The following is a 14,722-nucleotide window of genomic DNA, read 5'->3' as shown; positions in this document are numbered from 1 at the left end:
CACCTGGAGGAGGAAGTGGGAACCAATGATGTTGCTTTTAGGCTTTGCATGGCAACTATACATTTCTTTTGCGCTTGCTTTACTGCTAATCCTTCCTGTGTTTTAAAGCCAACTTTTAATTGTAGACTGCTTTGTGTGTTGATCTGAACTGATATGTCACGTAATCTGCTGTAGATTTAGCTTAATGCAAATTGAATAATTGATCCTGCTTTCTTAAGACTTTGGCAGCTTGCAGGGCTCTCCTGCCTAGGCAGCGAGCCTGTCTTTCCAAATACCTGATTGTGAAAGACTCAGCTGGTGAATGCTATGCACCAGCTGGCTTTAGGGCTCAATTCTGTGCAATGAATCCCAGTAACAGTAAGTAATCTTGTAAATGACAATTCAGGCAACTGTAACTGTTACTTATTTTCTTTCTCGAAAGATCTTCAGTGTATTTTGAGCAATTGCTTTTGACCTGGACTGTACAGAAAGGCAGATTTTTCTCCAGTATTTTCATGCTAGCTTTTGTTTACAGCGAGAAGACGGGAGCCCAGGGAGCAGCGGATAACAAATCTATCTCAAATCAATGGCTGGATAACAAATCTATCTCAAGTCAATGGCTTTTGAATACAAAATAAGATGTGATCAGACTGATCACTGATCCATGCCCATTGCCTTCATTAAAAAAAAAAAAATAAAAATTGAAATTTAACTTGTTGCAAACTGTAAATGAGCAGTGCATCTTGAAGCTTTGTGCAGTAAATGGCTGGTGAGGAATTGAATTTTAATAGTGCAGCTGAGAAAATTGTCTGTTGCTTTTTTAGGAGTTGTGGAGCCTGTTAATGTAGTAGACAACGGAGATGGCACCCACACAGTGGTGTACACCCCTACGCAGGAGGGACCCTATATGGTCTCTGTCAAATATGCTGATGAAGAGATTCCTCGCAGGTAAGGTGATAAAGATAAACTTAGGTGAACTGAAGATTTAATGACCTGATTGTGCTCTCCCAGCATGTGAGCACTGTTTAAGGGCTAGCTGTGGTGCTTTCTACTTAACCAGTGCAGCTCCTTGCATGACTTTGGGGTTTAGTGGTGGTTTGAGCCTGCTGCACCTACAGCAGAGATGCTGTAGGGGAAGTGTATCCACACCTCAGCATGTACTGCAGTAACTATCAGCCATTGACTTAGGAGGAGGGGGCAGTAACAGGTTTCCCTTTAAGTCCCTTCAAGGTGAAGGTGCTTCCTACATATGATGCCAGTAAAGTGACAGCGAGCGGACCAGGTCTCAGTTCCTACGGCATACCAGCTAGCCTGCCTGTGGAGTTTGCTGTGGATGCTAAGGATGCTGGGCAGGGACTTCTGGCTGTACGGATCACTGTAAGTAACTACAAAACCAAGCAGGAGTGGAAACACGTTGTTCTAGGTGGGCATGGGTGGCTCCTATCGGAAGTGTCCACAGCTGTACCCTGACATACCCAGTGTCCTGGAGACTGGGCTGCTGGCTGGACCTTAAGCTCTGGTACAGGAAAGTCTTGCACTCTGTGTTTATGAAGTTCTTGAGGCTGCTTTTATGAGGCTTCTGTCTTAAAGTCATCACCCATGCTATATTTGGCTCTTGGTTAACATTACACTCTGCAAATGTCCAAAATGAGATAAATAGTTTCTTGTAAGATTATGAAAATGCTGGAATTTGAAATGGAGACAGCCTTCTAGCAGTGTAGTTCAGCAAGGCCATGAGATAACACTCACACTGAGCATTATATGATGATAAATTAACAAACAAGTTTCCCTCAAGGTTGCCAAAAGTCATAAGTTGCTTAAGGAGATACTACAGGAATGTTTTTATTTTACTTTGTTATTGCTTTTCCTGAAATTTCTGGTGCCTGGACTCTGTGGCCTCAGCAAAAAGGTCTCTGGTTAGTGGGCCATAAAGCACATTTCTCAGCTCTGGCATGCCTAGGTCATGGCATGGCTGGTTGTACTTGCCCTTCTGCATTCTTGCTCCCGTGCTGTCCCACCGTCTGCTCGGGTGCAGCAAAGCAGTTGCCTTTATTCTGGCATGCAATTGTGCTCTTAAAGGATCCAAAATGCTTATCAGAGCTCCCAGCCTGGCCGCGGCTTTGAAGATCAAGTTCCACAAGTCCTGCATGGTGGGAGTGCATAGGTGATCCTCCTCACGGCATTTGTTTGCTTCTCATTCTGAGCTGTTGAATGTCAAACGTTTCACAAACCTTCCTGAAAGAAGTAAGCTCTTTGGTGCTGTACCTAAAATCTCAAGTCCTTTGCAGCTTATACTGTACCCCAGGCAGTGTTAAGTCCTAAAATACAGAATGGGGTCAACATGTGGTTCCCTGTAAGCAGGCCTGGAAGACTTTCTAAAATGCTTCACACTGTGCAGCTGATGAGTTGCACTGAAAGCTGAGTCTGGGAGTAGCTCTCTCAGAAACATTATGCACAGTGCTGATCTTGATTGTAGATATGAAAGCTTGATGCTGAAGCTCAGATCTGTATTGTTTATGCATCTCTTTAATTCTTGTATTCGGTATAATTCAATGGTAGTTGAAGGGACTACATAGACCTGCTTTTAACTGTAGACCTTGCAGTGTGTCAAGAGCTGGATGCCTCATCCAGGAGGGTTGATGGCAGACTCCAGTAATGCTTCCTGCCGACCTCAAATCTTTTGGGGAACAGCTGGCCAAAGCTACCCAGTGCTTTGTCATGACAGAGCTGCACGGTCTGGCTCCTGATCTGTGCCTCAGGGACCTGGGAAGTGTTCTTCATTTCCAGCAGTGATATGACAATGAAGACTAAATTTTACAATTAATACAAAGTCCATTAAAATGGCTTGCTGCATCTTATAAACATTCTCATATCAAACAAAGGGTAGTTAATGATAGCGCTGATTGTTTTATAGTGGTCTGATATCTTTTTGCTCCTAATAGTCTATTCCTGGTACTAGTCCTTGAGTGAAATATATTTAACCCTCAGAAAGCTGCAGTTCTGTATCTGTTTGAGACTATGTAAATATGGTTGTGAACAGATTTGCTGCCCTGCTAAAGGAATTCATAACTAACTTCATGGTGCCTAAATCTTCTGGTTTGCCTTCCTCAGGACCAAGAGGGCAAACCCAAGAGAGCAGACATTCATGACAACAAGGATGGCACTTATACAGTCACCTATGTCCCCGACAAAACGGGCCGCTATACAATTGGTGTGAAGTATGGCGGAGATGATATCCCGTCCTCTCCCTATCGGATCCGGGCATCTCCAGCTGGGGATGCCAGCAAGTGTTTGGCCACAGGTGAGTGTTGGCTCGTCTCTGTTGCTGTTGTTTGTACTTGGTGTAAAGCTGCCTTCTGAGCATGGTACAGTTGATGTAATGGGTGTAGAAGATGCTAGAGACTTGTGTAATCTGGCTGCTTTTACAAGGGGGTTTTCCTAAAGATAAAGAAGCATCCACCCTGTGGCGGAGAAGGAATCTGTTGCAGTCTCTAGCAAAATCTTTCAAACTGGATGGGTTGTTATAAACAGCCAGATGCAACTGAAGTCTGATTCTTATTTTGGCCTAGGTAAATCCTGCTGAGAACTGCAGTGAGGTTGATTTAAAAATAACACATCTGCCCATGTTCACTGCATCATGCTCCTTGCACTGCGAGTGTTGCAAGAAGCTTTTAGTTCCAAGGAAGAACAGAATTAATTCTGAGGATGTAAATAGCTGGCCGTGTGCTTCTGCATTAGCAAAGCCTGTTCAGGCTGGGTGTTATTAGTGGAGGGTTCTGCTGCTGTTCTGTCTGGTCAAGGTTGGCCAGGGTCTGAACAGGCTTTTGGAAGGCATGGCTGGAAGGAGAGAACCTAAAGATAAGATGTTACTACAACTCAAAAAAAATCATTGCCTCAAAAATCAGTGCCTTAGTGTAGGGGAGGGACTCCAAGTTTGTTGCTGTAGGAGCGCACTTATAGCTTCGACCCTTACCCATTCTCAGGTTGTGTGGTCATCATGTGGCTTTGGGCTGGCCACTGTGGCATGCTGCCACCTCCCAGCCAGCTGGAGGCTGTGGCAGGGAGCAGAGGTGGCAGGAGCTAGTTACAAGAATGCCACTGATGTTAAATCCCCTGATTTTTAAATAAATAAATAAATTAGGCAAGACCAAATTGAACAGGGAAGCTTAATCTGTGGTTGTAGACCTGTGAGAGTGGGCATTGTGCTGACCTGCATCGTGCAGTTAGAGCGTACCTGGTGCCCGTCTGGCAGTTGGCTGCTTTCAAGCCTGCTTAAACAGAAATATATTCCTGGCACAATGGAAAACACAGAGCGGCAGGTATCCCCTTTGCTTCAAGATTTGTTTAAAAGAGGCCTTAATGGCTGAATCTGATACTCTTCAAGTAGCTCAAGTCGCTAACTGATCAAAACAACTGATGGAGATTACTCTCAGATGCCAGCTTAAGTTTCCCCTTTCCAAGAAATGCATCTGACTCTCCGCTGTGAAGCTGAAATACAATCGTTGTAGGAGTAGACGCTGGACTACCATCAAGGTATTAAAATGGCATGTTCGTTGCCACTTGAAAAGGAGCCATTTACCTGTTAACAAGTGCCAGTCAAAAGCAGGAGTATTAAATATATACTACAAATAAGACTTAATAGTTCTCATTTAGACACAGCGTTCTTCAAGCTGGATCTGATTGCTACAATTTGGGCATTGTTTCACAATTTTCTTTTTTTGGGATGTGTGGCAGAACAGTGGAAAATCATTTGTGGGTAATGTAGGAGGAAACGTGGCCATGGCTGCTACTGTGCCCTCTAATAGCTGCTTACACAGGGAGGTTTATGTTAAAGCAGTGACAGCTGAGTCGCTGGCCAGGGCAGAAGATAGTGCCTTTGGCTCTGCATAAAGGAGTATGATAAGAGTATGGGTTAAGGCATTGCTTTCTTCAAACTTAGCTTTTTTTCCCCTCTGCCTCTGATTGCAGAGGAGAAGGAAAGCTGGTGGCCAGCTCTTCCATGCTGCTGTGCTGACCAGCACTACAAATGTCCCGTACATCTGCTCCCAAAACCATGTCTGTGGGTCGCCAGGACTGGTGTTTTGGTGCCATGCTTCCCAGGCGCCTTGCAGGCAGCCTGCCTGGGAAAAGTGTCCTCTGAATGCTTTCTGTAACGAAAATTGCTTTGTAGGTCCTGGAATTGCACCCACTGTGAAGACTGGTGAGGAGGTTGGTTTTGTGGTAGATGCCAAATCAGCAGGGAAGGGAAAAGTGACGTGCACCGTCCTGACGCCAGATGGGACAGAAGCTGAAGCAGATGTTGTTGAAAACGAGGACGGGACTTACGATATCTTCTATACTGCCGCCAAACCAGGAACCTATGTGATTTATGTCCGCTTTGGTGGGGTGGACATTCCCAACAGTCCTTTCACCGTCATGGTAAGCCAGCTCAGCTCCAAAAATACCTCCCACTCAGATTCATGCTGCCATGTTTTACTTAGCGATAGGTTAACTCTGTGTGTAAATGTTTAGGCGTTTATTAGACTAGCAGGAGCTAATGAATCCTTGTTACTTGCAGAGCTTGTCTTGAGTAGACAATACAGTTAAGTGAAGAGGGATAGAAGCCATCAGAGGATGAAGACTTGGCTTCTCTGAACAAATCCATTTTTCATTTCCTGACCATGTAGTTCTTTTTCTAAATGATGTAAGGGTGGTTGTAATTGGCTTCTATGACTAATTACTTCAGCTGTTGTCAGATATGGTGCTCTGACTTGTCTGTCTCTCACTCTTTATGAAGTTGACCCCAAAATAAGAAATGGTCTGCTGACAGATCCCGGGAAAGCAGGCTGTTAGCTCACACTTAAAAATGATTTGCAAGTGCTAGTTAAACTGTTATAGCCAAATCCTCCTCCTTCTAATTATGTTCCTTCCAACATGCAGTACTTCATGTTTAGGTCTAAAAAGCAAACAAAACCCCAGCCTCCCTGAGGAGTAGACTAGGTGCCTCTCAGGGCTCACAGAAGCCCTTCATGTGAAGAACAGCTCTCAGTGTTGGCAAAACAAGTCTTGGTCTTATAATCTCAGCCGAGGCAGCCTCTGGTGCATCTCAGTCTGTGAAACCACACGGCTGTACTTGTGCTGCGTCTGGCTGGAGCTCGTGGGCAAGTCCTCGGGGCCAGGCACACCAGGTCTTCCTATCTGCCACCCTGGCAGATCGCTACCGGTGTCTCTGAAGATTTCCATGAGAAAAATGACTCTCTTGGTCACTGTTCAAAGCTCACTACAGGAAATGCCTCTCATGGTCAGGGAGCCCACTCCTGGCCAGCCAAAATTCCCACTTCCTAGCTGACTGATACAGTATGTGTTTGACTTGGGTGTCTCAACTGGGGACAGAGAACAGCGAAACAGCAGTATTTCTGTTTTGCACTGGTTTTCTTAGTGGAGTCTTTCCATGCATAAGTTTCCAGCGGATAATTTTGTTAGAGTGGTTTGCAGTGGTGTAAATGGGCAGGAGGAGCCGGGGTGACTGAGCCCAGTGGAGCTGCATGCGTGGGTGTCAGCCCCAGCCAGTCTTGCTGAGTTAAGTGGGGGAAATGGGAATTTGCAAGTCATCCTCTTGGCATGCCTGGTGGGAAGGGAGGCTGTGCCGGGGAAAAACACATTCGGTGTCTTGATGACGCTATCCCAGCTGAATCAGAAGAATAGCTTTGCAGCTATGACTGGATGTGGCCTGGGTCATTCACCCAAGTGCATGAGCTGGGAGCAGCCTTCCCATGGTGGTGGGCTCCCCTGCCTCCCAGCTCGCACACTGTGTTGCGCAGTGCTTGGGGACTTGCATCTTAGGTTTAAACCTTTCACTTCCCTCCCTGCACCAGTCCCATAAAAAAGCAATTCCGAAATTCAATTCCACCAGTGTTTAGGCACTGCTTCCCTCCCAAGCTCCCAACAATGGCACGTACCGACTTTGTCCCTTTGCTGTGCCGCTGGTGGCTTCCCCCAGTGCCTGCAGATACAGGCAGTTTCCCAGCTCCCCTGGCTGGATCCAGGTCCTTGCGATGGCAAGAGGGCTGCGAGGTGGGAGGGAAGGTACTGAGGAGCTGGAAGAAGCTGTGCGTTCTGTACTGTGAAAGGTGGGAATGCTTCCATGCCAGAATAACACCTAACCTGCCTTTACCCCTACCTAGGCTGTAGATGCAGATGATGCTGTCGTGCGGTCGCAGGAGCCAGTGGGCACCTCCCCCCCCGGATTCCGCCCTTGGGTACACAATTTTTACATTTTTCAGCTGTTTTTCCCCCATCTGTGTTCCATTTCAGATGACAGCCTGCTTCTTGGGACTGCTTGAATCGCTCTGGTCATTGTGTTCATTCTTTCTGTTTGATCAATTGTTCTTGGGATCCAGACCTTGTTTTTAATTTGCTGCTTGAAGGGAGTCTCCAAATAAACTCTCATTTAAACACGAAGAGGATCATTACACCTACAGCTTCTACTTCTGCAATGTCCACTGTTGGCAAAAGCAACCTGAATGCATCGCTTTGTTTTCTCAGTAAAACAGCACAGTGTCTTGAGTCCAGAGTTGCATTGTGAAACTTGTTTTCTTTTGTCCGTTTTGTGTTGCAATCACTTTGCCCCATTCAAAAATCACTTTCTCTTCCAGGCCTTAAGCAACTAAATCCTTTCAGATGGAGCCACTTTGGGTCTTGTGTGTGCTACATTGTCCTCCATCCCTTTGTGTTCCATTTTTATCTCTTAACTTTTTTCCAGCATGTCTTCCATTTGCACCGTGTTTGATTCACTCTGCTCTGCGGTGTGGTGGTGTTATGAAGGAGAGCTTGGCTGGACACTGCTCTGGTTGAGCCCAGTCCTGTGGCTGGCTGCAATAATCACCGCACACTCTCTTCTGCTTGTGCTCGCAGTGGAGTTGCTCAGTGCTCATTTGGGTCTACCATCCTTTTTGAACTGACCCATCCTTTTGCTTCCTTTAGGTCACAGAAGAAGCTTATGTCCCAGTTGGAGACATGAATGGCATGGGATTCAGGCCCTTTGATATGGTTATCCCTTTTGCCGTAAGGAAAGGAGAAATAACAGGTACCTGGAGTACACATAGCCTCTCAGGGAGGTTTTGCTTTTTGTTAGCATGTTTATCCATTTGCAGCTAACAGTCTGGGTGGTCTAGACCACAGCGTGTGTGGGAGGATTGTATCCTGCCAGCAACTTAATTGTTTAATTTTACATCAAGTGGCACCCGCTGAGTGCGAGTAGGATACGCCCTGCTGATGGTTTGAGTTAAATGAGGGGATTCTTGGTGCTGCTGTGGTCCTCAGTGCTAGGCTGTGAGCTACTGCACTGTAGGCCTTGTTGCTGCTTTTTCGCCTCTGGAGCAGCTACATGCATCCTGATAAGCCCCATTATTTATTTTGTGCAGATCCTGCAAAACAGTCTAATCCTGCATCCCTGCCACACAACTTCTCCAAAGCAGGTGACCCCTCTTCCACAGGTCTGGCAGCTAAGAGCATCACCCCAGTAACACCCGGGTTGCACTAAGCTGCTGCACACGTGGGCTGTGTCCCCTCCTGCCCTCTAGCTCAGCAATCTCACCCCAAGCTCTGGTCTGTCCCTGCTGAAGGGACAGTCAATCTTTCCTTTTCAAAAGAGCCACAGGAGAAGGAGCGTCTTGTGATGAGGTAGATTGGTGCCTTTCCTGGGGCTTGCCATGGAAATTTCAGTGGCTGAAGCAAACAGCCTTGCCTGTAGAGTTTGTAAGGTCACAGGACTGTTTGCCAGATGTCTACCACTGTGTTGTATTCATGTAGTTTAAGTAGGAAACATGTCTGGTTAGTGTTCCCATTAGTCTCCTATTTGTGCCTGTGGGTAAGGAATTTCACAATTTAAAATGCTTGTTTAAAATGGCTGGACAATTCTTTGTGGGTGGAAGAGGGGAAGCAGGCAGCTTCTTCTGTAACTCCCACGGTGGCTTTTTGTAGGTGAAGTACACATGCCCTCTGGAAAGACGGATACACCAGATATTGTGGATAACAAAGACGGCACAGTAACAGTGAGATATGCTCCTACTGAGGTCGGGCTGCATGAAATGCACATAAAATATATGGGAAAGCACATCCCAGGTGAGTCTGACAAAGCAGGTGACACAAATCTGAGTGCAGTGTCCTGCTGATGGATCTGCTCTCTGGTGAGGTTTCTATAGCTTAGTTGTATACGCTGCAGTAAGAACTGCCCGGGACATCTTACCGTTCAGCAGCAGTTCATCTGCTTTAGTTGCTCTCTGGACTGCTTGCAAAGGAGTAAGTGCCTGTACATGTGAGCTTCCATTGTGGTTTAATAGTACCAGCCAGGCTTAAAATGGATTTTGGTTTTGGAAACTAGCTTGTGTGGCATTTTATTATGAAGAAGAAACATACAATTTTCTAACTACCATTTTTTTCAGGTTGAAATTTACTGCCATGGTGCTCAACAAAACTAGTGGTTACAGTGCATGTTTATCCTTAAAACTGCATTGGCATAAAATCTCCAATCTGTGGGGAGGACTAAGTGGCTAAAACAGTATAGCTACTCTTTCCATCTCATTGCAATAAAATAAAGCACACATGCACACTATGCTGTAATCTTTCTTTCTTCTTGGCTGCTTCTTAACAAACAGAAGCCACTGCCTTTCATTCCCTTTCTCTTCTTTTGTCCTTACTTCACCAGCTCCCCAGCCGAAGCTCTGCCTTGCCTGGAGGCTGGGGCTGCCCCGTGGTTCTCCAGGCGTGCCGGCTGCGTGGGGCTGGGGTGAAAAGGGCCAGATCTGTAGAAAGGTGTGTAGACATGAGACAAAATACCTTCAGCACTGCCTGAACTGGGCTGCTGGTTCTGTTGGTGTACAGAAACACAGGATAACTTTGGCCGAAGCAGGGAGCTCGACAATGTGATGCATGGTGCTACTTCAGTATCTTCCGCACTTTGTATGCATATAGCACCTCCATAAGTGCCAAACTGTTGGCTGTATTGGTTCAGGAAGACCATTACCGGGTGCCTGGACAGAAGGATGGTGTGCCATAATGTTTCCTTCTTGAAGGCTATCATGAATCAAACTTGCTACTGTCTCAGCTGCAAAATTTAGCTTTGGACTTAAGAGCTATCTGTGCCTTTTTTTAAACCATTATTGGCTGTTGGTGACTGTACTTTTTATTCTTGTGCGCCAGCTTAGCTAATCTGAGGCTGGCAAATATTTTTTTGGATACCCTTGAAACTTGCTAGTTCAGGTTCATTGAGTCAGACAATGTGCTGTGCTAGTTCCTAATTCTGAGCTACCAAAACTCAGGATCTGTGCCTGAACTGAAAGCCTGCTTCTGACTCATGTTCTGATTTAATGTGCTAAAAATAAACTTGTAATGAATAAGACCCTTTACAACATCATTGAAGCTTATCTCTGGTAATTTGAGTAACGCTTACTTTGTCATGACTGAATGTGGAACAAATTGTGGAGAATTATCTTTTCAAGATGAAAGGGGAGCCTTACTCGTTTCGAAGTGCGTTACAGTCACATAAAGGTTCTTCAAATATCAAGTAGTGAGAATGGCATGGGTATTAGTAAGGATAAGAATAAGATTCTGTTGGGTCATAGCAGCTTGATGTCTGTTTTGTTCTTGTAGTCCAGGCCACTCATCCTTAAGTGCTCTTTTTGGTTTTTTCTTTCCTTTAGAGAGCCCTCTGCAGTTCTATGTGAATTATCCAAACAGCGGCAGTGTGTCTGCTTATGGGCCTGGCCTCATTTATGGGGTTGCCAATAAACCAGCAACTTTCACCATTGTCACGGAAGACGCAGGAGAGGGTAAGTCTGTCCCTTAAACCCATCCTACCCTAAGCTAGGAACTTCTTGGAAGTGTAATGTGCATTTGCATTAATTTGCATGACTGTCTAGCTGTGAATCTCTGGTGTGATACAAATGACTTGTGCAAATATCAAGTGAAACGGATTTCATCAAGCTGTAACTTACATAAAAACTGTCCTTATTACTTTTTTCTCAGAGCAGTAGATGTACCCTGTGGTACAGGGTGCAAATGATTCATTTAATTAAAAATGAATTGAAGGCAGCTTAGATCTCGTGGATGATGACTGGATGTGGAATCACTGTTAGGTAAATCTAACAGACTGAATAGAGTTGTGGTCTTGGTGGATTGGCCTGAGCTCTTTTTTGCTGGTGTCCTTTGGAAACATGCATCTAAGCTGCATTTTCAGTACCAAGTACTGGATCTTCCTCTTTGGACCAAGTCTTTGGTCTTGGTGTGCACGAAGACTTACAGAAGTGCTGTTCTCTGTTTCCTAGGTGGGCTGGACTTGGCTATTGAAGGACCTTCAAAAGCAGAGATCAGCTGCATTGATAACAAAGATGGGACGTGCACAGTCACGTACCTGCCTACTCTACCTGGGAACTACAGCATCCTGGTCAAGTACAATGACAAGCACATCCCAGGCAGTCCGTTCACGGCCAAGATCACAGGTATAAAGTTTAGACTTCTAGAAACACTTCATAATGAAAATTAACCTCTGATAGCATGGGGGACCTGGTTTGTGGCAGGAACATGAAGTCCTCTGACTTGTTCTGCGCTTAACCTTGTAATATTTTCTGACTCGTTTTTCTTTATGTATTCAGATGATAACAGAAGACGGTCCCAGGTTAAGCTTGGTTCTGCCGCTGACTTTTTGTTGGACATCAATGAGACTGATCTCAGTCTCCTAACAGCCAGCATTAAAGCCCCATCAGGTCGTGATGAGCCTTGTCTTCTGAAGAGGCTACCCAATAACCACATTGGTAAGCTCTGACAGTCTTGATCTGAGAGACTAGTATAGTAGCCTCTATTCCAGTTTGCTTTGCTATGTAAAACGACTGACTTCTCTGCTCCTTCCCAGAAGAGCATTGTCAAACCAAGGGGTTGATATTGTTTGGTACAGTTGGCCAAAGACAGAGTATGAAGAATTACTCCTTGTGTTAGCTTGCATGTGACGTGCCAGGTTGTGATTGAAGTGCTTTTTGTCAGCATATGTGAATGGCTGTGTGGCCCATTTGAGAGGAACACTTCAACACGTGTAAAGAGAGTGCTCTTTCAGTATTTCATTTCTTGGTGTGATTAAGGCATTTAAATCAAGCATAATGTGAGTAAGTTTGTCACATTTCTCTGCTTTGTAGGCATCTCATTCATTCCACGGGAAGTAGGAGAACATCTGGTTAGCATCAAGAAAAATGGGAGCCATGTACCAAACAGCCCTGTAACAATTATGGTGGTCCAATCTGAGATAGGAGATGCCAGACGAGCAAGAGTTTTTGGACGTGGCTTGGTAGAAGGACGAACCTTCGAAATGTGTGACTTCGTTGTAGACACAAGAGATGCAGGTTAGTTTGATCACAAAGGGACTGTGAGATGCTGTGAGACATGTATTCTCTCTAAATGAGCATTGTCTCCCTCAGTGTGCAACCACCAGGTCACAAGCCGCAAAGCAGCAGATGCAAATAGTGTATTAAGCATGCACGGTCATTATTGTCAGTTATTAACTACAGACAATGCTATTAACTTCTAAAATGCTTTGCATTGTCTTGGCTGATGTCTTCTGTTACAGCCAACAGGGACTGTCACTGAGGCACTGATCAAGCTTTTCCTTTGTTTGATGGTTCTGATTCTAGTATTGTTGTGTACAGCAAGAAAAAAATGAGGAAGATATTTCCTTGTTGGTTTAATGTGGAGCCTTGGCCACAGTCTTCGAAGCTAACTTTTCAACATTAATGAAATCAAAGGGATATGGTCAGAGCATTTTAGGAGCTGAATGCATGCTGTGCCTTGAATATCTGACCGATTAGGACTACAAAAACGTCGTTAAGGCATCATGCAACTCCCATGTGCCCATCATGATACAAACCTACCAACTAGCTACTGCTATGGGTTTGGACTATTTTATGTCAATTTTATTATAGCACTGCTGAAATCTGAGGCTAACTTAGCTGTATTGTAGGTTATGGTGGGATCTCACTGGCAGTTGAAGGACCCAGCAAGGTAGATATCCAAACTGAAGACCTAGAAGATGGAACTTGCAAAGTGTCCTATTTTCCAACTGTACCTGGCGTGTACATTGTGTCCACTAAATTTGCAGATGAACATATTCCAGGTAAGCAGAAGTGTCGGGCAACTTTTTGGTTAGCACAACAAAAGTCTTACCTAGCTAGCGCACTGGAACTGCGGGTGGGCTGTGTGATCTGGCTCGGACTGTAAGTCCCAAAGATTCAAGGAGGTTCTACCAGTACCCACCACACGCAGCAAGCATCCAAAACGGTTCTGGTCACATGGGTGTATTCCACTTGGACCTGACTGTTAGCTGGCTCTAAAACCTCCCCTATGATCCACTACAAGTCAGAGGAAGCTTTCACTCCTCCCCTCGATGCAGTGTGTTACGAGCAGAGGAGGAATGACTTGCTGTGGTACTTACAGGCAGCCCATTTACTGTGAAGATAAGTGGTGAAGGAAGAGTTAAGGAGAGCATCACACGAACAAGACGGGCTCCCTCTGTTGCAACAGTAGGAAGCATATGTGATCTGAACCTAAAAATTCCAGGTAAGTAACGTCCTTATCCCCGTAACTATAACTTGCACTTGTATAGCATGGATGTACCTGAAGCAGTGGAAATAGGAACTTCAGTGTTGTTAAGACATTCTCATATTAAGGTAGTTTAGGGAAGAAACACTGGTAGCGTGGTCTCTTTGAACGGTTAAAAATAAGCGCAACCATGATCAACATATGGAGAAATAAATACCAGGGAGGCCTTAATCTATTCTGTGTACAGCAGGCTGGAGAATGGGCTGCACAGCTCACCCTGTCTCCAGGGTTTTAAGATCATGTTGGCTGTTAAGTGTTTATACTGCTCTCTGGCAAATGTGAATCACGTAGGCCAGTCTTAGCTGGCTGCACTTATCCAGCCTCTTCATCTGCCTCCATAGCACCTGGTAAGCTGCAACTGGCCAGGCTTGCTGCTCAGTAGCACACATCTAGCTGAGCATACAAACTAGCACCTACATGCCGCTTCTGTCATTTGTACTGTGTAATCACTTGAGCTCAGATCCTGCTTCGAAAAACAAAATACCAAAACCCTTTGTCACTTTCTAATCTGCATTTTTTTATTCTCTTCTTGTTAGAAATTGATTGCGGGGATATGACAGCCCAGGTAACTAGTCCCTCTGGAAGAAACTTTGATGCCGAAATCGTAGAAGCTGACAAAAACACCTATTGCGTCCGTTTTGTGCCACAAGAAATGGGGGTCCACACTGTGGATGTCAAATACAGAGGGCAGCCGGTGCCGGGCAGCCCCTTCCAGTTCACTGTGGGGCCGCTGGGCGAGGGAGGAGCCCATAAAGTGAGAGCTGGAGGCCCAGGGCTGGAGCGTGGAGAGACAGGTGTCCCAGGTGAGTCCTCTGCTCTCACTAGGCTCCAGTGCCCGCCGTGCGCAGGTCTGCAGCGCAGTGCTTTGGTTTCTGTTGGCCTGTCCTCTGAGAGCTTGAGCAGAGGTTGGTGTAACACCATAGGGTCACCCCAAGCCAGGGGTGGTCAGTGGAGAAACATGGAGAAATAATGCTGCTGCATCATGCCGATGGAGAAGTCTGGAAATCTGCATTTTGGAAACTGACTGCTCTCACAGGATGAGCTTGAGATTGTAAGGTGTGTAATACAGGGCTGATAGGTTAATTCAAGGCTAATAGGAACCTCTTGGAGAAACTGCAAAGTG

At 45.5% G+C, this 14,722-nt stretch overlaps 1 protein-coding gene across 1 annotated transcript in view; it reads left to right on the top strand.

The window, feature by feature from the left end:
- Positions 1-14,722, top strand: part of FLNB (filamin B, beta) — an 86,483-nt gene that overhangs the window by 62,388 nt on the left and 9,373 nt on the right. The window contains exons 27-40 of the mRNA XM_009322298.1: positions 804-927; positions 1,200-1,356; positions 3,091-3,280; positions 5,150-5,397; positions 7,143-7,217; positions 7,942-8,044; positions 8,941-9,081; positions 10,659-10,787; positions 11,283-11,456; positions 11,610-11,768; positions 12,144-12,347; positions 12,962-13,114; positions 13,435-13,557; positions 14,136-14,402. Of these exons, the coding sequence (XP_009320573.1) occupies positions 804-927; positions 1,200-1,356; positions 3,091-3,280; positions 5,150-5,397; positions 7,143-7,217; positions 7,942-8,044; positions 8,941-9,081; positions 10,659-10,787; positions 11,283-11,456; positions 11,610-11,768; positions 12,144-12,347; positions 12,962-13,114; positions 13,435-13,557; positions 14,136-14,402 (2,247 nt within the window). The remainder of the gene's footprint in view (positions 1-803; positions 928-1,199; positions 1,357-3,090; positions 3,281-5,149; positions 5,398-7,142; positions 7,218-7,941; positions 8,045-8,940; positions 9,082-10,658; positions 10,788-11,282; positions 11,457-11,609; positions 11,769-12,143; positions 12,348-12,961; positions 13,115-13,434; positions 13,558-14,135; positions 14,403-14,722) is intronic.

This window comes from Pygoscelis adeliae, unplaced genomic scaffold (assembly GCF_000699105.1).
Source record: "Pygoscelis adeliae isolate BGI_AS28 unplaced genomic scaffold, ASM69910v1 Scaffold404, whole genome shotgun sequence".
NCBI classification, from domain to species: Eukaryota; Metazoa; Chordata; class Aves; order Sphenisciformes; family Spheniscidae; genus Pygoscelis; species Pygoscelis adeliae.
Note: the sequence above shows the minus strand (reverse complement) of the source record. Positions and strands in the feature narration are given on the sequence as shown.